Source organism: Aphanomyces astaci (genome assembly GCF_000520075.1).
Source record: "Aphanomyces astaci strain APO3 unplaced genomic scaffold supercont1.8, whole genome shotgun sequence".
In the NCBI taxonomy this organism is placed as follows: domain Eukaryota; phylum Oomycota; class Saprolegniomycetes; order Saprolegniales; family Verrucalvaceae; genus Aphanomyces; species Aphanomyces astaci.
The window spans coordinates 452,647-473,716 of record NW_009798271.1 but is presented as its reverse complement, the minus strand read 5'-3'; the positions used below and the strand labels follow the sequence as shown (position 1 = coordinate 473,716).

The following is a 21,070-nucleotide window of genomic DNA, read 5'->3' as shown; positions in this document are numbered from 1 at the left end:
TGTTCGGAACCCACACATCACGTTTTAAATTTATTTCAAAAAGGTTTAAATACACATCAACGAATAATTCCCTTCGAACAATAGGGTTCCTACGTTACTTATGTCCATCAAAGGAACTCGAGGCCGAAACCCCGTACAGTCCTGTACCCGTGGTGTGGCTATTCCCGGGGTTACCAGTGTGTTAACTATCGCTAAACGCTGAAAAATGCACTTGGCCCGTAGCTGGAATACGTTGTTTCGGCATACACTTGATAAACATGTGATACAGTATGATGATGTATGCAACAGTCAAACTATTGTTCTTAGGGAATTACTGCACGTCTTTTTGAATTCGAGTCGGAATCTCCTATTTCATAGGCGTTCCAAACACTTTTGAAACCGTCAAATGCCCATGGCAATCGCCAGCAATTGCGCGGGCATCACATCCAGCCCTAAGATGGCAACCTTTTCGTCCACCGAGAGCGCGGCACTGCTCACGCCGACCGTCGTAAGCGGCTGGACCTCCATCATGGAATGCACGGCAACGACATTCGCACCCATCGGTCCCGCCGCCACGACGTGCGCTGTGCGGGAAAACGGTACGAGCTTAGTGACTGGGAGCTCCGTCGATGTCGTCGTCGCTAGGAACTCTCCTTGGAGGGAATATGATTGAAGTGTGGACAAGGTTCTATCACCACCCGTGTCACTTGTCGCGGACACCGACACAACGATCCATCCCACCGTACACACCGCCACCGCATGCACGTTGGTGCTGCGAGGAGGCAAGGCTAGGTCCACCAGTAGGGCGCCCGTCGACATGCTGTGCACCAGACATCGTTCCGCGGACCCACTGACGACCACATCCAGGTCATTGCGTACCGCGAGTGCCGTAATAGGACTTGCATGGCCGAGGTACGCCTGTCGGGGGCTATAGTCGGGCTCGACCACAATGCGTTTCGTGGTCGGTTTGAAAATGTTGAGTGTGTCGAGCAACGACGACGTCCATCCCGACGACGGCAGCATCGTCCACGCGGAAATGGTGCCGTCGGCGCTCCCACAGACCAAGTCGGTGTTGCGATGCTGGGCCAAGCAGGTCACGGGGGTCGCATGATGCAGCACGCAGCCGAGGAACGCGCCGTCTGAGATGGCATAACATCGCACGGACCCGTCGGGGTGCCCTCCCGAGGCCACTGCGGCACCGACCGCCGTCCAGACGAAATCACCGCGCAGCCACGCGTAGTCGGGTAGGACGCGGCGGGGTTTTCTGTCGACGAGTTCCAAAATGGCATCGACGCCACTGGACGGACCAGCTCGCTGGGGGGACAGCGCCCCCGACGACGAAGATGTCGATGTGGCGGGAAGCGCCTGCTGCCTTGTGGCCGTCTTATACGGCGACGTAAACTTTTGCATCGACAGCATGCCCGTCGTGTCCAAGCACAGCAACGCTGTCACAGACACAAACTCGATCAACGCGATGGGATGCACGTGCGGTAGCAAAAGCGGCACCACTCCGCCCGGAGGGAGGGTGTCGGGGATGTGTCGAGCAACGTGCGGCTCTCGCAGCAGCTGCGACGGCGTTTGGCCAAAATGCGCAATCTGCGCCCGCATCGACGCCTGCAGGACCGGATCTGTGATAGCGTCAATGTCCACCAACCCCTCGTACGTGAGATAGAAGAACACATTGTGCGCTTCCAGCGCCGCCGGTCCCCGCTGCTTGTCACCAAACACCAAGTCGATCCACAAGTGCAGATGCTGTGACACGTACTCGCTCTCGAGGGCCTACCACCAAACTCCATCACATGTACACATCGTGATGCGATACTGTACCTGCATGTGCAATGCGATAAAGTGCTGCGGACTCGTCGCATATGGAGGCAGGACGACATCGTCGAGCTTGACGCCATTCTGGCGGGTTCCCAGGTCCACATGGTTGTGGTTGGTTAGAAACGCCGTGCTGTAAAACCACTCGGGCGTGAGCTCCTTGAGATCGCTCGTGTCAGTCAGACAATTCGCCCATGTATCGGCCACCGAATGGAACAACCGGTCGGCGTGGTCGAAGCGGCCGCCCTGGACGCGGCGGGCGAGCGACGTGAACGGCTCCAGGCGGACCAAGTAGTACAACACGGCCCCGACGTGCGAATAGTGCGAGCCATACCTACGACCATCCGTCCATCAACACAAGTACGTACAGTGTCACATATTTGAAACAATGTTCACGTACATAAACTTGGGGATGTCTGGGTCGTCAAACGCGGCATACCGGTCCTTGAAGAACTCCAATCTCGCGGCATCGAGCGCGCCCATCGGTTTGCTCAAGTCTCGAAACGTGGACGCTCTCGACAAGTCGAGCGTCGGCGACGTGTAGTCGGCCAACACCCACGGGAACACGGGGTACTGCGTCAGGTCGTTGTACGTGCGTCCAGACACTGTGTTGAGCCACATCAGGTACTCAAACGTCGAGATTTCATGGTTCACCCACAACGACGTGTGGTCTGCACTGCGAAACGCATGCGACGGATGGCGGTGCAGCCGCCGCCAGTCGGGATTCGCAACCAGCCGCGCCGGCCGGCGACTGATCAGCGCGCTGTGGACGTCGTGGATGGAAGTCGAGGCAAAGTGGAAAAAGTAGTTTTTGCGCGTAGATGCGACAAAGATCTCGAGCGCCGTCAGCTTGAGCAGGTACCGCCGGCTGTAGATGTGGCACATGTCATCCAGTCGAAGGCGCCGCGGCCGCAGGAGCTTGGCCTCGTCTGATGGACTGGTCACTAACGACGACGTTTGGTTGTGTGCTCGTTGGTCAACGTCTTGATCGTGCTCGTCCACGATCGCATGTGGATAAAACACAAATTCAGACTCGGTCATGTGCACTTGCCCAACCATGATGTACATTTGCCGCACGAGATGAGCTGGGCATACAAAGTCCGTCGAGTTGCTCTTGGTCGGAAAGCCCGCCGCCGATGATTTCCGCTTTGGGTTGGTCACATTGGTTGCACTCGTGGCCGATTTGAACGGACTGGGTGGCGGCAACGCCAACGTTCGACCTACGAGACTACCGCTGCTGCTACTCGCATCCGCTAACGTTTGAGGGTTGTTGTCGTCGTTGTCCTCGTCGAGCATCTCGTCAAATGTCAGCGTATCGTCCTCGACGTTGCTCGATGTGGCGGTGCGCAAGACGGCGCGGACGTTCGCATCACTCAACATGTCTGCCAGACCTTGGACACCACTGTCACTTCCCCAGCTGGAAGCCATTGCATTCATGGAAGCCGCCAACGATGACGTCGCTGTATGGTCGAGTTCTACGTCGTGGGGCTCCAAGTAGGGGAGGGGCTCTACGACCTTTAACTCCAGTCGCATGCGCGATAGGTTTTCCGACGTCAACAGCTTGAAGGCTCGTGGAGGGGAAGGCACGACCTTCTGTTGTCGACTGACATCGGGTACAACGGGCTCCAGACATCGCTCCAATTGAGTCTGGAATCGCTTGGCTGCTGCCTTGGCGTCGGCGGCCGCGCGCTCCGTCATGTGCTGCAATCGGTCTACCGCTCCTCCTTCGTCGTTCTTCTCTCGAAGCAGCATCACGTCTTGCGTGTGCACGGACAGAATCACCGTCCGCTGGTCGACATCTTGCATCGTCATGGCTACATTAAACACGGCGTTGGTTTCGACCAAGTGCTTCCATTTGGCCACAAACCGGTCGACGTGGCTGTCGACTTCGTACTGCGCCTCCACAGCGTACTTGGACACGACTTGCATGAACGGCACCCACAGCGCCGCCGAAGTGTCCGCCGGCAACGCCGTGAGCCCCATCAACGCATGCGCGAGTTCGCTTTCCGACCCGACGCGCCCCAGCGCTTCTAGTGCCACAGAGTGAATCAGGTCCGTCAGCGTCGCCTTATCTTCTACGGCAGTCGCCAACGCCCACAACCCATGCAGTTCGGTAACCACCGACAACAGAAACAGCGGCTGCATCGTCGGCTCCATGACCTGGTCATCGTCCGCGACCACTGACACCACATGCAGCGTTTCGAACGCCGTCCGCAACCGCCCCACGTCAGCCGACGCAGTTCCCGTCGTCAGCAGACTCACTTTGATCATTTGGAACATCGTGTACAACGCCAGCCGACGGGTCAACGGGTACGTAGCAAACAACTCGTGCAGGACGTCCCGGTCTTGTCCTCCGTCGTCCCCGACAGCCCACGCGACCACCGGTAACCGCGGGAGCATAGGCAGCCACAGGTCGCGGGCTTTCTGAAGCAGCGCCACATGTTTCGACTCGTCTCCCAACGGAGCGTGCATGCGGTCTGCGATAAAGTACAGCAAGGCCAGGAGACTGCAGAATTGGCTGACGTTTTCCCACTGCAGCGCCTTGTCGACTGGCGTGCACAACATTGCATCCGCCACGGCCGTGTAGAGCGATACACAACGCTGCGGCGATTTGTACAGGTAAAAGTACGTTTCCAACACATGGATCCATCCGTGGTTGACTTGGCGGAGGCTGTACACTAGGATGTCCACGATCATATCGGAGCACAGCGCCTCGACTAGGTGCGCCGCATGCTCTGGGAACGATGAGATCACAGTGTGGATGATGGCTTGCTTGACTGGCCCAGGTGCGCTCGCCTGATGGAGCACCGTCAGCATAAAGTCGGCGCCGGCCTTATCCTGGGCCGCCCCGATCGACTGAACGATGCGGACGCGCGTGTCCACAGCGGCGGTTTCATCGCACAACATCATGCAATAATCGTTCAATTGGCGGGTGTCTAGCCCAGGCGGGTCCGTCGCTTGCATTGAATCGATACAAGTTGCAAGATGTGGTTTGGCTTGAATCAACACCAGAGTCTTCATCCATTCTGGGTCTACGCGAATATACTCTTTGAAAATGTCGCTGTTTGGGCCCCGGAGCACTGTGTGGAGCTCGTACAGCGTGTACAATTGCACGCGATAGTCCACAACCGACGAACAAGCCAGCAGTTTCAACAGCACGACCGGGACGAAGTGACCCCGCGGCGTCGACGTGTGTCGCGCCCCTGTGAGCGCACTACTTCGCGGCCCCAAACACACATCCAGAATCACTGCACACTGTCGCATGTCGATGGCCAATGGACTACTCAACGCGTGGTGAAACAGCACCGCGTCTGGAAATCTCAAGTGAACATGCGATGTCATTGCGCTGAACGCTTCGAGTACATGCAGCCGCAGCTCGAGCGCGGGCGTCGCCAGCCACGTGTACCACAACGCCATCGGACTGTGCTTCTCGAGCTTGAACAGCAGTTTCCGACTGGGGGGCGACGACACTCCTGGCATCATCTCTTGCCCGGATGATAACGTGCGCGTAAAGTACCCAAAGATCTCTTGGACGTCGTACGCAGTGGTTTGGCTTTGACGAATCGATTGCACCCGCATGTCCAAGTGTCGGATGAGCGCATCCCAGCCATCTGATTCGTCCAACACGTTTTGCTTTGGAAACAACAGCGGGTCGATGAGGTTGTCCAGCACGAGTTTGCAACACATGGACGCATCCACTGCTTGTGCTACCGCCGACGACGATCCGCTGTACCAAGTGGCCATCAACTCACACCAGTGACTGACATCCATGGTCATCACGCTACTGTCCGATTCATTATTCGAATGCAGTAACCCCAAGTACGTGGGCAATATCGACTCCAATAGACGCACTTGGCACGCTACGGGACCGTGAAACCACACTGGCTGCAACACAAACAATGCAAGCACCATCGTGCGCAGCCGCGACGTTTGGACGTGCGGAGCCACCGCGTCGACGACGGCCACGACGGCATCGAGCAGGTCTTCCGTGAGGGCGGGCGTCGGCAGCAACGTCAACAAGTGCGCGATGACCTTGGACCCGTGCCATCGAAGAAATTGCGATCGACATCGCCGACTAACCACAAGTCCGCTCGCGACGAGCCGCAGCACGCTGACGGCGTCCTGGGGACTCACTGTGGGGTCGAACAGCAGCAGCAAGTACGTGGCAGCGCCTCCGAGAGGCCCGAGGGCTGCAGCTAGAGACGAGCGGCAGAGGCTGCGTGTGCCAGGCTCGAGCCATCCGTTGGCGCTGTGGCCGCTAACGTCGTCACAGATTGACTCGCGTGTACAGACCCTTGCGTCGTATGCAAACACAAACTTGGATTTGTCTGCTGCAGATCCGTTCTCCCATAGCCACTGCTGCATGATGGCCGTCGGAGGATGCGAGCATGGAGCCACCGCCGCCACTTCCGCGTCGGACAAGGCCGTCCCCAACAGCGTCGGATCAACCATTTGGCCTTGAAACGATGGAAATTGGGGCGTCGCCCCCACGCAGTTGTGCCCGCCAGCCATCTGTAGCGCATCCGGGTAGGGCAAATTCCCTGCAAAGTGCAGCTGCCCGTCCAAATACACGAGGATTTTGTCCTTGAACACCATCTTCTTGGCATGGACGATGGCCACATGCGTCCACGTTTGGTGCATGGCAATGCGACGGCCGTTCAATGGAACAGGAAGGTTGATGAAGCTTCCATGAGATGTGAACGATGCAAGCACGAGAGAGTCGCCGTCGATGGCGGCAGATACGCCGTGGCCATTCTCGCCTCGGAAACTGTACATTGCCATGGCCGGCGTCGTGGCGTCCACGAGGATGCTGGCGCAGAAGGTGTACCCTTTCTTCAGTGGAAGGGCTGTGCTAGACGGAGCGATGATGCCCGCATGTTGACCTAGCATGACAAATACATGCCGACGGTACAAGTCAACTTCCGCGTCTCCTTCGAGAACTGTTTGAGTGAGCTCAAGCAGCCGATGGCGCAGCTCGGGGCCAGCAGTCTGTATAGTACGCCATAAGCTGAACGCATCTACTGTCCGGGCGTCAAACACAAGCAACTCTGTGAGGAGCGACAGCACGGTCTCCACGAGTGTTGGGTCGGCCTGTGTTTTCAATGCGAGGTAAAGCAAGCGACCCACGACTCTCTCAACTTGAGGAAAAACAGTTATCATGGATGTGAACGTTTGCGGTGATGATACTTCTGCCTTGTGTGAAAGTTGAGTTGCCGCGGCTGCAGCAGGAGGTGCGCTGTCGACAGGCTGCAACAGTGCTAGTTTTCGGCGGACAAGTTGGCCTGCGACTTCCAGGGCTCGCTTCTGCATAAGCATATCATCTTTGGCTTCAGCAACGATATCAATCATTAGCCGGACCATCTCCCCTTCATTTCCATCGTCGGTCCTCAGGGCTTCCTCAAGTAGGAGATCCATCAAGCTTCGACTTGAAACGCGATTACGGAGTTTCTAAAGATCAGAAGATGCTTGCTCAGAATTCCGGATATTGAAAGACCCAAAGTTGGTTATCCGGTAATTTGATACTCCATCATGGAGACCAATACATGTACGATCGTCGCCGGAACAGCCGCCTTGGTCTTGTTTATCGTGGCATGGATGATGTTCCACCCACAGAGGAGGACATCGCTTCGACACAAGCACGTGGTGGTTACGGGCGCGGCATCAGGTATTGGACGCGGCTTGGCCATCGCATTATGCGAGGCCGGTGCCGTCGTGAGCCTTCTCGACGTCAACAAGGCTGGTTTGGACGAAGTTGCCGCCGCCATAAGTCAACCCGAGCGTGTTCACGTATTTCCCTGCGACGTCTCAGACTACACGTAAGTGTATTCTCCACTACCTCTTCTTGGTCCCAATGTGGTTTCTGTCTAAGCCAAGTGGAAACGGCATTGTCGACAGCTGTGGCCACATTGCAGCGACCAGTTGAGATCCTCATCAACAACGCTGGCATTGTGAATGGCAAGAAGTTTGTTGATCTGACACCCACCGACATGCAAAGGACGATGCAAGTCAACACGATGTCGCAATTCTTCACCACCAAAGTCGTGCTGCCGGCCATGCTCGAGCGTCATGCCGGTCTCGTGGTCACAGTCTCTTCTGTGGTGAGTACATCCCGTAGATCACATACGCGGCAGCTTATCGTTCACTGAAGATGGGGCTCAACGGGGCATCGGGCTTGGTCGACTATTGCGCGTCCAAATTTGCATTGGTTGGCTTCCACGAAGCTCGTACGACCTGTCACAACCACAGGACTCTCATGTGACGATGTTCGTGTAGTACGCTTGGAATTGAGGCACACAGGCGTACGCACCCTCCTCGTGTGTCCCATGGCAGTCGCCAGTGGCATGTTCAACGGGATTCACGACGGCCAATCTGCGTGGCACCGCCTTGTCAATCGATACCTGTTACCTATGATCAACGTTGACGACGCCGTCCGCTCCATCATCGACGCCATCCAAGATGAAAGGTGCAACGAACTGGTGTCCTGCGCTCCATGCTGGCGGCGATATGTCCTTCCGTGGGCCCCAAGAGTCGTGCGGTTGCTTCCCGTCTGGGCCATGGATCGCATTCTTGGGTTGGCGGGGGCGACAGATGGAATGGACACCTTTGTTGGCCGAGCCAAAGTGGAATAGATATTTTCATTGCTGCTCCCATGCAAATGCCATTAAACAGTATATTGTCCTCATGAATGCGGTACTGTAGTTGGTTACAGCCCCCTCGAGATTATTGTAAATCCTGATTTATTTAATAACTGTAAATTGATATTTTTGACTCGGAGTTTTTTGTCAAATATTATTAAAAATACTCAGAGGCACTCAGAATCAGTGAAATGTTTTAACCGGTAGAATATCCGGATGTCTCGTTGTAGCCGGACAAGTCCATTATTATCCGGATGTTCCCACTGCCCGCGGCAGAAAAGCCGTTTGAATGAATCGCCTCCTGCAGTCATTCGTGTCGAACGACTCAAACGGGAAGCCACAGCAGCAGCCGCCGCGATCGAACGGATCAGGTCCACCGGCACCATTTGCCCATGGACATCATGCAAATACTCCCGTGAACTATGGCCCTCCATCACTGCCTGCGAACGAGGACCAGTATGAAACCTTGGATTTGGACGCGATAGGCACCGGCCAGCAGCAGGCACATCAGTATTATCCGCCATCTGGCCCGCGCTCTGGTAACCACGGCGTCACGTATGCACGACAACAAGACAATGGACCTTTCAGTGCGCAATACACTCCCTACCCGTCGAAGCAGCAGCACTATGCGTCGTCAACGGACTCCTACTTTGACCAATCGGGGCTCCACCAGCAATCGCCCTTCGCGCCCCAGTCCGGTCCGCCACACGAACAAGGTCCATCTGGACACTACCACTCGTATGACCATCCACCCCAAGCATCTCCTCCCTCGTTCCCCCCACAGGCGACTTCATTTTTCTCCCATGACCATCACGCCCCCGCCCCTCTGTCGTCGTCGTCATCTTCGGCGTCGCATAATTTCTTCACGGACCAATCTTCTCAGTCATCTGCATCGGATTTGTTTGGGTCGAGCGATGGTCCGTCGGGTGATTTCTTGACCGCCGCCCCAGCGTCATATGCCCCCCAAGCAAGCCCCAGATACACCCCAGCACAACCATTTGGTTTCGATTCGACATCTCCTGTGACGGACGCCGCCGACCTATTTGGCACTCCATCTTCCGATGCGTTTCACACACCTGTCACGGAGCAGACGCCCGTGGACGTCCCACCCGCTCCAGTGGGCGACAGTTCCGTCGAGCTGCCCCCTTCGGCGGCAGACTTGTTTGGGTCGCCGCAACGGTCAGCTAATCCGCACTTCACTCAGGCAACGTCTAGTCCTGCCCAATCCCCCGTCCGCAACCCCCCCGTGCATGTTCGTGCAGCGTTCAGCTCGATGCAACTCAACTCGCCCGACTACTCGAATCCACCGTCCCCCCCAAAGCCCCAAATCGAAGACAAGCCTACCCCTCCATCCCCTGTTGGAACTCCTGTGACTCCGCAGTTTCTCCACCAAACTCCCCCGTCGCCCAGTCGACAACAACCTCTTACCAAGGAACCGTCGCCACTGAAGGTTGTGCAACGCCCTCCCCACCATGAGTTGTCCCCACCGTCCATTTCACCGACTTCATCGAATCACTTGGACGTTTCTCAACCAGTCAATGGAGATGATCATGCGGTGTCGTCATCGTTGCCAGAAGCATCCGTGTCGTCGGTGGAGCACACCAAGCAACTGATGCTGCAGTACAAACATATGGCTGAGCGACTCGAACATGAAAAAAACGAACTGCTCGACATCCTCACCGCCCAAGCCGACCAGTTTTACGCCATGCAAGCGTACATTGACCAACTCGTGGCGGACAAGGCGGCCACGTTGGCCCCTTGAGGTTGCGTTCATGTACACTCGACATTCCACTAGACGACCTCAAGTTACATTTAACAACCCTCTGCGATATATCATATCTCCTATGGATGAGTTTCAGCTTCCTGTAGCCTCTACTTGTTAAGGGTCCAGCACCATCGACGACACATGTTCCATCTACGTACACAACCAAACAAGCAAAAGTCTTATTAGTTCACGTGGCATTCTCAATCGCGTATGCGAGAAACATCATGTACCAGCCAGCATACATACCTGGGACGCCAGCGCTTTGAGCTGGCCCTTGATCTCGACCAAGTCATGCTCGGTCGAGTGTTCGTTGGTTTTGGCTAAGCATTTGGCCATGGATTGAGGGAACCACGACACATCGTCTTTTTCAAGCAGGCACTTGACGTAGGCTTCAGGTCCAGTGCATTCCACCAGCGACAACGATTGCAAATGTACAATAAAGTACAAGTAGCTCCACCTACAACCACACAAATGCCATCGTTAGACCCCCCCCCCTCTCTGCCCCCCCCTCAACCATCCAGCGTGTATTTTTATATATATATATATATATATATGTACATGTTGTGGTCTTGCGTGATATGCTTGTCAAACCCGTTCGAGATGCCCAGTTGCATGTAATGGTTGTCAAAGACATCCCGAGACAACCCACATACAAAGCACTGGTTGCGCTTCAAGTCTTCTCGTTCGTTGGTTTCCGTGCGCAAGTCGCCAAACGTGTCGATCGTAATGCCAAAGATGATGTTGAGTAGCAGCACGATCACGAGCACAAAGAACGACAGGTCGTACAAGATGCGCAGCCAGTACGCCATGCGCACGTTGATGTTGGGCGGGTGGTTGAGGCCAGACGTGAGGTAGTCGCCGATGCCGCCCCCGGAGATGAGGCCGCGGTGTACGACCGTGAGGAAGCAGTCCATGAGCGTGGAGCAGTACTCAATGTGCGTGTCGTCGTCGGTCGAGTCGGTCGGGTTGAAGAAGAACAGCAGCATCGTGTAAAAGTAAATGACAAACAAACCCAAGAGACAGGTCAGGGCGAGGGCGCGGCCGGGCTTGGTCACGGCGCGCACGACGTTTTGCAGTGACGGACTCATGATGACCAGGTCCAGGAGATGGTAGCCGTAGAAGATGGGGTGGATCAGCGTCGCACAAAACGCTGTGACAAGGTACACCGAGTAGAACGCGGTGATCTTGTCAAAAATGACGTCGTATACAAACGTATACAAGAGCCCGACCCATGAGCTGCTCTTTTCCAAGTACTCTCTCGTGTTGCGCACGAACGGCAGGAACAGCACAAGAACTAGCTCAGCCACGTGAGCAACGCACCCACACACGACGATGAGATGAGTAGTCGACAACGTACAGGGCATCCAATCTGGAAAGTCGGGAAACGCTTGCAGGAGCGTGAATTGCAGCAAATACATGAGAAAGATCATCTTCATGAACGGCAGGTATGACCGCACAAAGTGGACGCTGTCCTGCGCGAGCTGGATTGCCGTCTTCTTGAGCCACTTGGCGCCGCCTTTGGCCCGACTCGACATGTTTTCCAGCTGCATGGCTTGCTTGATGTCGATGGTTTGGATGGCATTTTTGATGTCAAAGTCTGCCGCGACGTCTTGCTTGGTGTAGTTCTTCTTGCGTTTATACTTGTCCATCGAGTTTTTGATCATCGCGTTCAATCGGGCGCGGAAAATGAGGGGTCCGCTGATCACTAGCATAAACACCTGCAACACACGAACGGTGTCACATGAACGGCGTCACATGAAACACAAGATGCGGGAGGACTTTTTCCACGGTCCAAAGCAAAAACCGATATACCGTACCAACACGAGCGTGGACAAGCAGATCTGCGCAATGCCAAAGTACGTCATGGGTTCTTGGAGGCTAGACGGGTAAAAGTAAAACTCGAGGCTTTCGTCTTGATGTCGGATCGACACGAGCTAGACAGAGACGCATACAATACAATTTTCACATGTACATATATATATATATATGCTTTGCTTTAAAGAGGTGGCGCGTACCATGATCAAGTTCATAAAGATAGCAAGGAGAAAGCTAATATTTTTGAAGTGCGGAATGTATGGCCGCACAATGTTGTACAGGAAAAAGTTGCTCAGGTTTTCAATGTGCTGCATTTCTTCGTTGAACCCAGACGCGGCGCTCGTAAACTGCTTGAGTCGCTCGCTCGACTTGTAGTCGAGGTCGCTCAGGAGCCGGTTCTTCTTGGACTTGAGATACCGCAGCATGCGACAATGTGATGCCTTGGGAAAGTACACCTTGTCCAAGCGAGGTTCCCCCACGCCCCACCACAGCTCGATGGAGCAGTGCATCGCGTCAAAGAACGCATACACCTTGGCATAGGTGGCGTCGCGCTTCCACACATCTCTAGCACGTCGGTAGGCGGATTCGCTGGAAAAGTCGCCGCGCTTGGGCGCTTTCGTCGTGCCCGCGTCCGTGGCGACCGGCGCAAAGCTGTCGTCCCCGGCGGCGCTGGCAAAGACACTCGTGGCAAGGGTGAACAGCGCCACGCCTTCTTGGAGGAACCGTTCGTCCCACGTCACATCCGCCTTGTGCTGTTCCTTTTCGGCTTGGAATTGTTCGTAGATTTCCTATCATTCCCATCCATCCATTCGTTTTATTGTTTCTCGTGATAAGGTTATACAGTTGGAACACTTTGGTATATTGACGTTATCGATGATGTTTACCACGAGACGATTCTTGATGGCTTTGATCTCCAACGTACTCCGCAGGCGAGTTTGCACTTGGTCGTTTGTACGACCTTCGAGCAAACTCACCATCGCCTTGACCGAGTTGGCTTTAAGTGACTTGACCAAGTCCGCCGTCGGCAACTCGTCGGTGTCGTCGTCGTCGGTTCGGACATTGATCTGGGCTTTGATCGTTTTGCGGAAGATTTCCACCATCACCGACCCCATGAGAAACTCTTGGTTGGGACTGCACGGTCCTTGCATCGTTTCGACGAGAAATTCCCAGCACTGGTTCAAAGACGTGCAGTCGTTCGAGGTCATGTTTTGCAGCTGCAGTTCGTCCTTGACCAGAATCGCCAAGTACGCCGTGACCGTCTGCAGCACATTGACGCTGTTGGCGTGTCCGACGTAGCTCTGGTCAAGCATCACGAGCTGCATGTTCAGATAATGTCCCTTGATCAGTAGCTACACACAAGCCAAACGATATATCACGTTTTGATTTTTACGTTCAATGGAAGAAGATGGTACCGCTAGAAACTTGACGAGGATGTCTCCAGACAGCGTCGAGTCGAGATGCGCCGACGCCGCGTCCTCGGCGGACAAAGTGGCGGAAGCAGCATCCACCGCCGCCACCATGGCCGGTCCTCGGTTCTTGCGAGATTCCTTGATGTACTTGAAACTCCGACGGGTTTCTTTAACTTGTTCGATCGCATGTTGCAGAATTTGATCGATTTGCAGGAATAACCTAGTACCAGTATAGATATTTACAATTTGAAAAAATATATAGTCTTGACAACGTCGTTGGTTGTACCGCTCGTCGCCGTCCTTCATCGAGTTGTAAAAGATGGTTTGGACAGTCACATTCCCTCCGTAGAGCATTTCGATGCCGAATTCCACGGCCTTGAGCACCAACGTCGACTTGTAGCCCCCCGCAATCAAATTCAGCACCAATTTGGCCGCCCCGCAGCTACAACATATATATATATACAGTACCACCATAACGCCAATATATATGTATAATAAATAGTACATACCCAGCCATGAACGACTGCGTGTCTTGGTATGTCACGCGCGCTTCTTCGATCTCGACGGTTTGGAGTTTCTTCTTGGCATCCTCAGTCAAGTGTTTGGTAGAAATGAGCTGCAGCAATGCTTCGATCGCGTACACTACACAACCTACAAATGCCACCAACTTTCATCGTATCGAAGCTTTCTGCCGCCATCACTCGTTGCCGACGTACTCGACGCCGGGTTGTCTTGGATAAACTTGACCACACGACTGCAAAACAACGTCGGCGTGATCGTGTTGGCACGTCCGTCCAGCGGGTTGGCTGCTGCGTCCTCGCCGGGCGTTTTGCTCGTCAGCGACTCAATGTCTTCGATCGCTTCGACCAGATCGCGAAACTCATCGAGCACACTCGCCGCCACGTCCGCGTTGGCCACCATCGCGTACTTGAACTCGTCGAATTTCTGGGCCGCGGCTAACGCATCCGACGACGTGAGGCCCAAGCGGGGGGCGGGGCGTTGCAACGCGCCGATTTTGACTTCACGGGACTTGACGCGCTGGAGAGGGGACCGGCTGCGTCGAGACGTCAGCGGCGGCTTGGTCGGTGGCGGCACGATCGTCAAGCCCGTATCGGCACTACCCCCCAAATCCACCCCGAGAGCCAACGCACAATAGTTGCAAATCTAGTGCACATGATAATACTCGAGTGTGAGCATCGAGTCGTACGTAGATCGAAGAGAAGAAACGAATGAAGAAGAAGCTTATGTGTTTGAGTCGGTGGCATGCAATCTTTCCACCCCATGCAAGCATCTTGGCCACATTGTTTACCTCGAGCTGCCGCCATCCGAGCTTGGCGCGTTTCTTGAGCGACTTGAGGTCGGCTTTCAACGCGTCGTAAATGTGGATCGTCTGTTCGTTCAAATCGGCCGCCGATGGGTCGTACACTCCCCGAAAGAACGACGTGACGACACACAGCACGCCCTGGAAAATGTACTCTTGCAGTTGAATGAACGAAGTATCGTACACGACTTCGCCCAGGGAAGACATCAGGCTGGACGACGTGTGCAGTTCATATGACAATGCGTTGAACGTGGCTAGTTGCTTGGAGCAGTGGAGAAGGACATCCCACACGGCGGGCATCACGGCCAGCTGTGGGTCCACTTCCAAGTCAGTGTCAAAGAACACCTCGGACAAGAACTTGCTCGCAACGACGCGCAAGCTGAGGGGCATGGCGTCGTCCAGCAGCACGGTCAAGATCAAGTTGAGCGGGTACAGCTGCTGGCACTCGACTTCGGTTTTGAAGTTCTTGCCGTAGCACATGACACTGAACGCCTCGAGAATCTACGACCGACCATGAGTCACACCCACCAAGGACAAGCAAGCCCTGGCATGACAGAATCGGAATGTACATACCTTTTCAAAGTACGCGAGCAAGTCTGCCTCACTGGGCGTCTCCACGACGTGCATAAGGGCCGTGTAGCCAGCCGTGGCGCGAAGGCTGGACGAGCCCACGTCCATGTCGGGCGTGATATCTTGGCCAAACGGTAGCAATAGATGGTCAAATTGAGGGTTAGTCATGATCGCAAACAAGTGCACTTGGTTGGCTTTCACGGGTGCTTCGTCGGGGATGATGTATCGCTTGAAGAACTCCATGATCGTGGAAATCGCATTCGAAGACGACGACCGACGGTGTTTGGCGGGGTCGGGGTGCCGAAGGTCCCCCACGTGGTTGTTGAGGAGCTTCATGAACGCCCAAATCGCTTGGTCTGGGACGCACAAGCACAAGCTTCGGTTGTCGACAAACATGTTAATCAGGACATCGCCCATGCCGTCCACTTGGTCTACTCCAGCAACGACTGTAGCATGAGGACAACACAGCTCGGACACATCGATGGTTCGTACCGAAACGATCAATGAGTTCGGGGAGGTAGTCGAACATGGCTTTCTGGCCGGCGGGGTTCTTGGCCATCAGGGCTTTGAAAAACGCACAGCATTCGTCTTTCACAGCTTGCAACTGCGGGTCGTACTGCGTGTCGACAACGTGCATGCGGATCAACTTCATTGCGTGTTCGTGTAGCAGCAGCTCCAGTAAAATGGCTTGCTTTTCCACGTTTGGCTGCAACGAGTCGTCGTAATGCAGCCGGTCGGCACAGCACTCTTCGAGCTTGACCAAAATGTCCACGAGGAGACGGCCTACCCCAAAGTACCCAAGCCGCACGTGGTTGGCATCGCACAAGTGCTCGCACAGTAACGGCGACTCAAACGCTTGAATGTAATGCTTGAACAGTGGCACGATGTACTCTAGTTCTTTGAGCACTTGAGAGCTGGATTTGGTGCTGGCGGCGATCGCAACGTTCGGGACGGCGTTCCGGACGAGGATGCACTTCATGAGGTAGTTGAGCACTTGTTCCCGCCGCGTATTGAGTTGCAGCAGCAGCGCCAGCGCCTCGTGCACGAGGTGATCGTCGTCGTACATGATCAAGTCCATGCAAATGGTTTCTAGCGGGGCCTTCGTCACCACGCGCATGTCTAATGCCGACTTGGCAAACAAATTCACAAAGTGATTGACACCCGCCTTGCCGAGCTCCCCCGACTCCAACACGAGCGGGTCCACCACAGAGTTGCTGAATTTGAAGTTGGACACGACGCTCCACAGCTCAAAGTCGCGCCAAATGAGCGTGATGTGACCCAAGATCTGGCAAATCTGCAGCTTGCACTTTGTCACGGCATTGTGCAGCTTATTGCAGCGGTACCGCGCCGTCGAGTCGTGCGCGGGGCTGTCGGCCAGGACGACTGTGTTGCGGCCGTCCAGAAGCCGAATCAGCGGACCAGCCAGTCGGCTGTGCGAGTCCAAGTCGGCGTAAAACCCGCACCGCACCAGCCACGACACGATCTCCAAGAGCGAGCTCAGCAACACATTCGCATCCACGGAGCACAGCATGCTCTTTTCAAATGCCATGCGCGAGATGATCTCGTGGATCACTCCTAGGATGCCACGTCAGATGTTGAAGGTGGTATTGCTAGAATGTCTGTAAATTCAGAGATTAACTACTTGAGTGTGCTAACCTGTCCAATTTCTAGGTGGTCCTAAACTTATTGCCAGCACTGTACGTAGTAGTACTATTTCCTCTGTTCCATTATCACTCTGCACATTACCGAAATGCATCTGTTCCGTATGAATGTGAACAAAAATACTAATGTATGATTGGCTAAAATGAAAAATGCAATGATATCATTGGCTGAAGTTGTTACCCGGCAAAATTTCACTGCTACACCATGTTAGCTTTGTACTAACTGTAAGTAGTACTAACGTGAGTACGTAGTTGATAATACCTTGAATGAACGCGAATTTGTCGGCAAACGGGTACGAAATGAACGCGTCGTCGGACGTGAGGGCGGGATGGCCGGCTTTCAAATGAAAATGGGCGAGCAACTACGCCAGCCACTCAGCAACATAACAATGTAATTCAATATGCGTACCGGATGGGCTTGCTTTTCGACGGCTGTGACATCGTCAAAGGCATACACGGTCTTGGGCACGAGCATCGGTTCATGGGGAAACCGATTCAGCCAGCAAAGGTGCAAAATGGTCGTAAACGAGTTCCGAATGGTGTGGGGTAATTTTGGGTTTGATATCGCACTCAGGAGCATGTTGTAGCTGAACTGTTTGCTCAAGACCTGTGAATATGTATGTATAGCACCTTAAACGCGATATCATCGGACAAGATGGTACCTCGATCGCAGAGATGCACCCGCCACGCAGCAACTCGGCAAACAACCCGAGCTGGAGCTTGTAATAGTTGGCCAGCACTTGGAGTCGTTCAAACATTTCAACCTTTTCCGGGTCTTTTGAGATGGTTTGGAACTGGTCTGCCCACGGTTTGTTGTTGAACACAAGGGGAAACATGTCTTTGGGCTGGAGCGTCCACGTCACGTGCTCGAGAAGTACCCACTGCCGTGGCAGAGGCTCCTTGCACAGATGCTTGTCGTACTGAATCAGGTCCTCCGACACCAACGCGTCGACAATCGTCGACAACTGGAGCTCGTCCGCTTCAAAGTACAGCCCTGACGCCCCCATGAACCAGTTTGCACAACTTTTCCAACTGATGGCGACGTTCACCATGCCCTTGTTGAGCATCGAGTACCCCATGGGATGTCCGTCGTGGGAGAAGCTGCTCGACCCGCTCGGGGCAGCGAGGACAAAGTCTTTGCTACTCACAGAAACAAGTTTACGTAAGCGTTGATTTATTTCATACAGTGGATGGTTGGAACCGACATGATGGCTGGCACGGCGCGTACGGGAGTGGGGCACTCGCACGATTCGATGAGAATGTTGTGCCTTGTGTCTTGCATGTCTTGGTCGTCGTTCAAGCTGTAGAGAGCCCGCACGATCAGCTACGCACCCCAGTCGTCGGTGAGGAACCGAATGCGATTGCTGAATATGGCCAACAGATACGATACCTCTTGGTTGTGCGAAATGTTTTGGCCGTGGTGTGAGCAAATGGTCGACAGAAACTGCAAAATACCGGATGCTTTCACGCCTTTGGCTTGGATGCTGCGGCAGCTCGACTTGATCAATGCCAGATCAACCTTTTGCTCGAGAAGTTCGCCGTTGTTGAGAAAGAGGCTACGGTACACCGACTTGGAGCCAGTTTCTGATCCAATGTTGTCTAGGGTTTCGTCCATGTAGGTCAGGGTATCTTGAGGGGGGGCTACGGGGATCGTAAAGGGGGAAGGATTATCCATCATGTCTTGTCGATAATCATCGTTTTCCGTAGCTTGCCGCAAGAAATACTGATCGGCGGACCGGTTGGCAATATAGTTCTTGTTGACAATGTTGTCTTGGACGACACACACGAGCACCTTGTTGGAGAGCCGGTGGATGCGATGGAGGACTTTGTACTTGGGGTCCGCCGCCAACGTGGACATGGTCACGCGGTGTTGCCGAATGCCGCGCAATACTTGGTACAGGACGTCAATGAGTTTGATTTCCCGCGCCTTCTCCTGCCGTGCGGGCACGGGGGCCCCTTCAAAGAAGACTGGGTCGTCGTTCGGGACCTTGCGCGTGTCATCGTCGTCCGCCGCTCCCGAGTCTTGCCGCGTGAGCAAGAACGACACGAGAAGCTTGAGCGCCGTCAGTTTCTCGTACATAAGTTCGTGAGTAATGCGAATGTTGAGGGAAAGTGCCGTGGATAGATCGTGGTCGTAGCGACGGAGGTGCTGCACCGCACTGTGCAGAAAACACGCTTCTTGCGTTTCGGTCTCGGACGCAGCCACAAATCGAAAGCAATCCTACACCGCGTATCGTCCATAGTTGAGTTTGTACGAAAAATAGGAACAAGTGTAGTGGACCTGGTCGAACTGATGGGTGGTCGCCGTGAGCGTTAAGCTGGTCTTGTACTTGGTGGACGACGAGATTTTCGGGCGAGGATTGGTTGGTTTGGGTTTGTTGGGGTTGTGTAGTCGGTAGAGTACTCCGTTGTCGTGTCGGCTCTGGATGATTCAACACCTGTCAGCCATCCATTTCTAACCAATCATGCGCTATATAACTACCTCAACACGACAAGACAATTGCGCGGCATTCGCCATGGCTCCACTGGACGACGGAGTGAGTCGAAAGTACGCGCCGTCGCCATTGGCTTGGTCAGGCGTCGCGCTCGTCAGTGCCACTTGACTCGCATCGTCGTCGTTGGCCTGCGGTCCAAGGGATAGGTACCGGCCTACACTCTCAAATTACGTACCTCCTTTAGGTACAATCGTCGTACCTGTTGCCAAATGTCGAAGGCGGCACTTATCGTCCCAGTTGGTCACACGGCCCCCTTCCAACGGATTCGCCTTCTCCAACACAAACAACGACTTGAGCGTGAGATTCTCGGGTGCGTTGTATGTCGTGGCAGGTCGCACGAGCCGCAGATACGGCGGTTTAGTGGCGGCATTTGGGTTGGCTGACATTGTGACGTAGCCCTGGCCTTCCAAGTGAAAAATGCGATACAGTTTGCCAGCCTAAAGTACACATCACAAGACATCTGAACAACGGAACAAAGCAGTAGGCAGAATTACTTGAAGGGCCCGCCCCACGTCAGGCGTTGCGGCTGCGTACTTGATCACTTTGACGATGGTTTCCTTGGCATTCATGTTAACTTCCTTGCGCTGGAGTTGGTCGCGAGGGTACGACCGTTGGCTCAAGTGTAAAAAGTGTTTGGTGTACTTGGCTCTCGATACGCAGACCTGCCACCACAACGTTCGTGTTAGAGCTCTTGGAACGAGAACATTTTTTATGGCTAGTTACCGCATCGTTGAATTCCACAGAGCTGCCGACCGATCGTGTTTTATAGCGCGGTAGAAACGTAAACCAGCACTTGGTCGAACCTTCTTCTTGCAACGTGAGCTACGGTATCACCGTATATCAATCGTGAGGAAAATTATATCGAGAAGCGCCGAGCAAAGCCAACCTTCATGCAAGTCTTGTCCACATCGGCCAGGGTCTTCACGCGAGACGTGAGAAACTTTCCTGACCGCACGTGCTGAAGCTGAATCGTTTGACCGTACAACACAACCTGGCCGTCGTCGCCTGTCCGTCGACACACGGTCGCGTTCAAATCGCTTTCGACTTTGGCCTGCTGGGCCATGAGTATGTACTTGTCACTTCCTTCGGCAAACTGCGACTTGATGCGCAGCAGGGCTTTGTGGGCCTCGTAGCTTAGCTTGGGGAGCACTTTGAACAGGCATCCCTCCAACTCCTGCGCGGCGTCGTGTTGCGACGTCATCTCGATGCACCCCAGCCGCTCGTCCACGAACCCGTCCGAGTGAACATTCCCTTCCCCGTCGATCTTCAGGTAGATAGTATCGCCTTCGTAAAGGGCATTCGCTTCATGACGCCGCGGGGCCCGCTCCATGCCCTCCAACCTCGACGAACGTGCGACGAATGGTCGAAACATGTGAAACGCCGAACGCGTCCTTTCAAAAGATATGGTTTCGCCCAACCAACTCTAAGTCCACAACGACCACTATTCCATCATGTTCTGTACCCACGGAATATTACTACGTAGTAATACTCTGAGTACACAGTAGTACTACTGTTTGTGAAGCAAAGAAAACAGTAGCTTCGAAGTATGTTTCTTGCTTATGTACTACTACGTAGTACGTAGTATTACTTTGAAGAGTC

General features: G+C 54.3%; 4 protein-coding genes across 4 annotated transcripts; 2 read left to right on the top strand and 2 right to left on the bottom strand.

The window, feature by feature from the left end:
• Positions 1–274: 274 nt before the first annotated feature.
• H257_04632 (hypothetical protein) lies at positions 275–7,259 on the bottom strand. Its single transcript, XM_009829224.1, has 3 exons — positions 2,201–7,259; positions 1,807–2,134; positions 275–1,758 (listed from the first exon to the last, which is right to left on the bottom strand). The coding sequence occupies exons 1-3, from the start codon at positions 7,213–7,215 to the stop codon at positions 382–384; spliced, it is 6,720 nt and encodes a 2,239-aa protein (XP_009827526.1). The 5' UTR covers positions 7,216–7,259; the 3' UTR covers positions 275–381.
• A 28-nt stretch (positions 7,260–7,287) lies between these two features.
• On the top strand, positions 7,288–8,490 carry H257_04631 (hypothetical protein). The gene is made up of 4 exons (XM_009829223.1): positions 7,288–7,616; positions 7,670–7,898; positions 7,949–8,024; positions 8,074–8,490. Exons 1-4 carry the CDS (start codon positions 7,330–7,332, stop codon positions 8,427–8,429), a joined length of 948 nt encoding a protein of 315 aa, XP_009827525.1. The 5' UTR covers positions 7,288–7,329; the 3' UTR covers positions 8,430–8,490.
• A 208-nt stretch (positions 8,491–8,698) lies between these two features.
• On the bottom strand, positions 8,699–20,856 carry H257_04629 (hypothetical protein). The gene is made up of 25 exons (XM_009829221.1): positions 20,358–20,856; positions 20,195–20,293; positions 19,966–20,133; positions 19,671–19,908; positions 19,459–19,625; positions 19,258–19,398; positions 18,367–19,197; positions 18,182–18,300; positions 17,639–18,116; positions 17,386–17,583; positions 17,239–17,338; positions 15,808–16,890; positions 15,319–15,746; positions 14,734–15,246; positions 14,141–14,588; positions 13,934–14,075; positions 13,711–13,866; positions 13,428–13,644; positions 12,900–13,364; positions 12,216–12,803; positions 12,018–12,134; positions 11,558–11,918; positions 10,759–11,494; positions 10,447–10,657; positions 8,699–10,350 (listed from the first exon to the last, which is right to left on the bottom strand). The coding sequence occupies exons 1-25, from the start codon at positions 20,841–20,843 to the stop codon at positions 10,315–10,317; spliced, it is 8,526 nt and encodes a 2,841-aa protein (XP_009827523.1). The 5' UTR covers positions 20,844–20,856; the 3' UTR covers positions 8,699–10,314.
• H257_04630 (hypothetical protein) lies at positions 8,710–10,281 on the top strand. The gene has a single exon (XM_009829222.1). The coding sequence runs from the start codon at positions 8,725–8,727 to the stop codon at positions 10,195–10,197; it is 1,473 nt and encodes a 490-aa protein (XP_009827524.1). The 5' UTR covers positions 8,710–8,724; the 3' UTR covers positions 10,198–10,281.
• Positions 20,857–21,070: the final 214 nt, after the last annotated feature.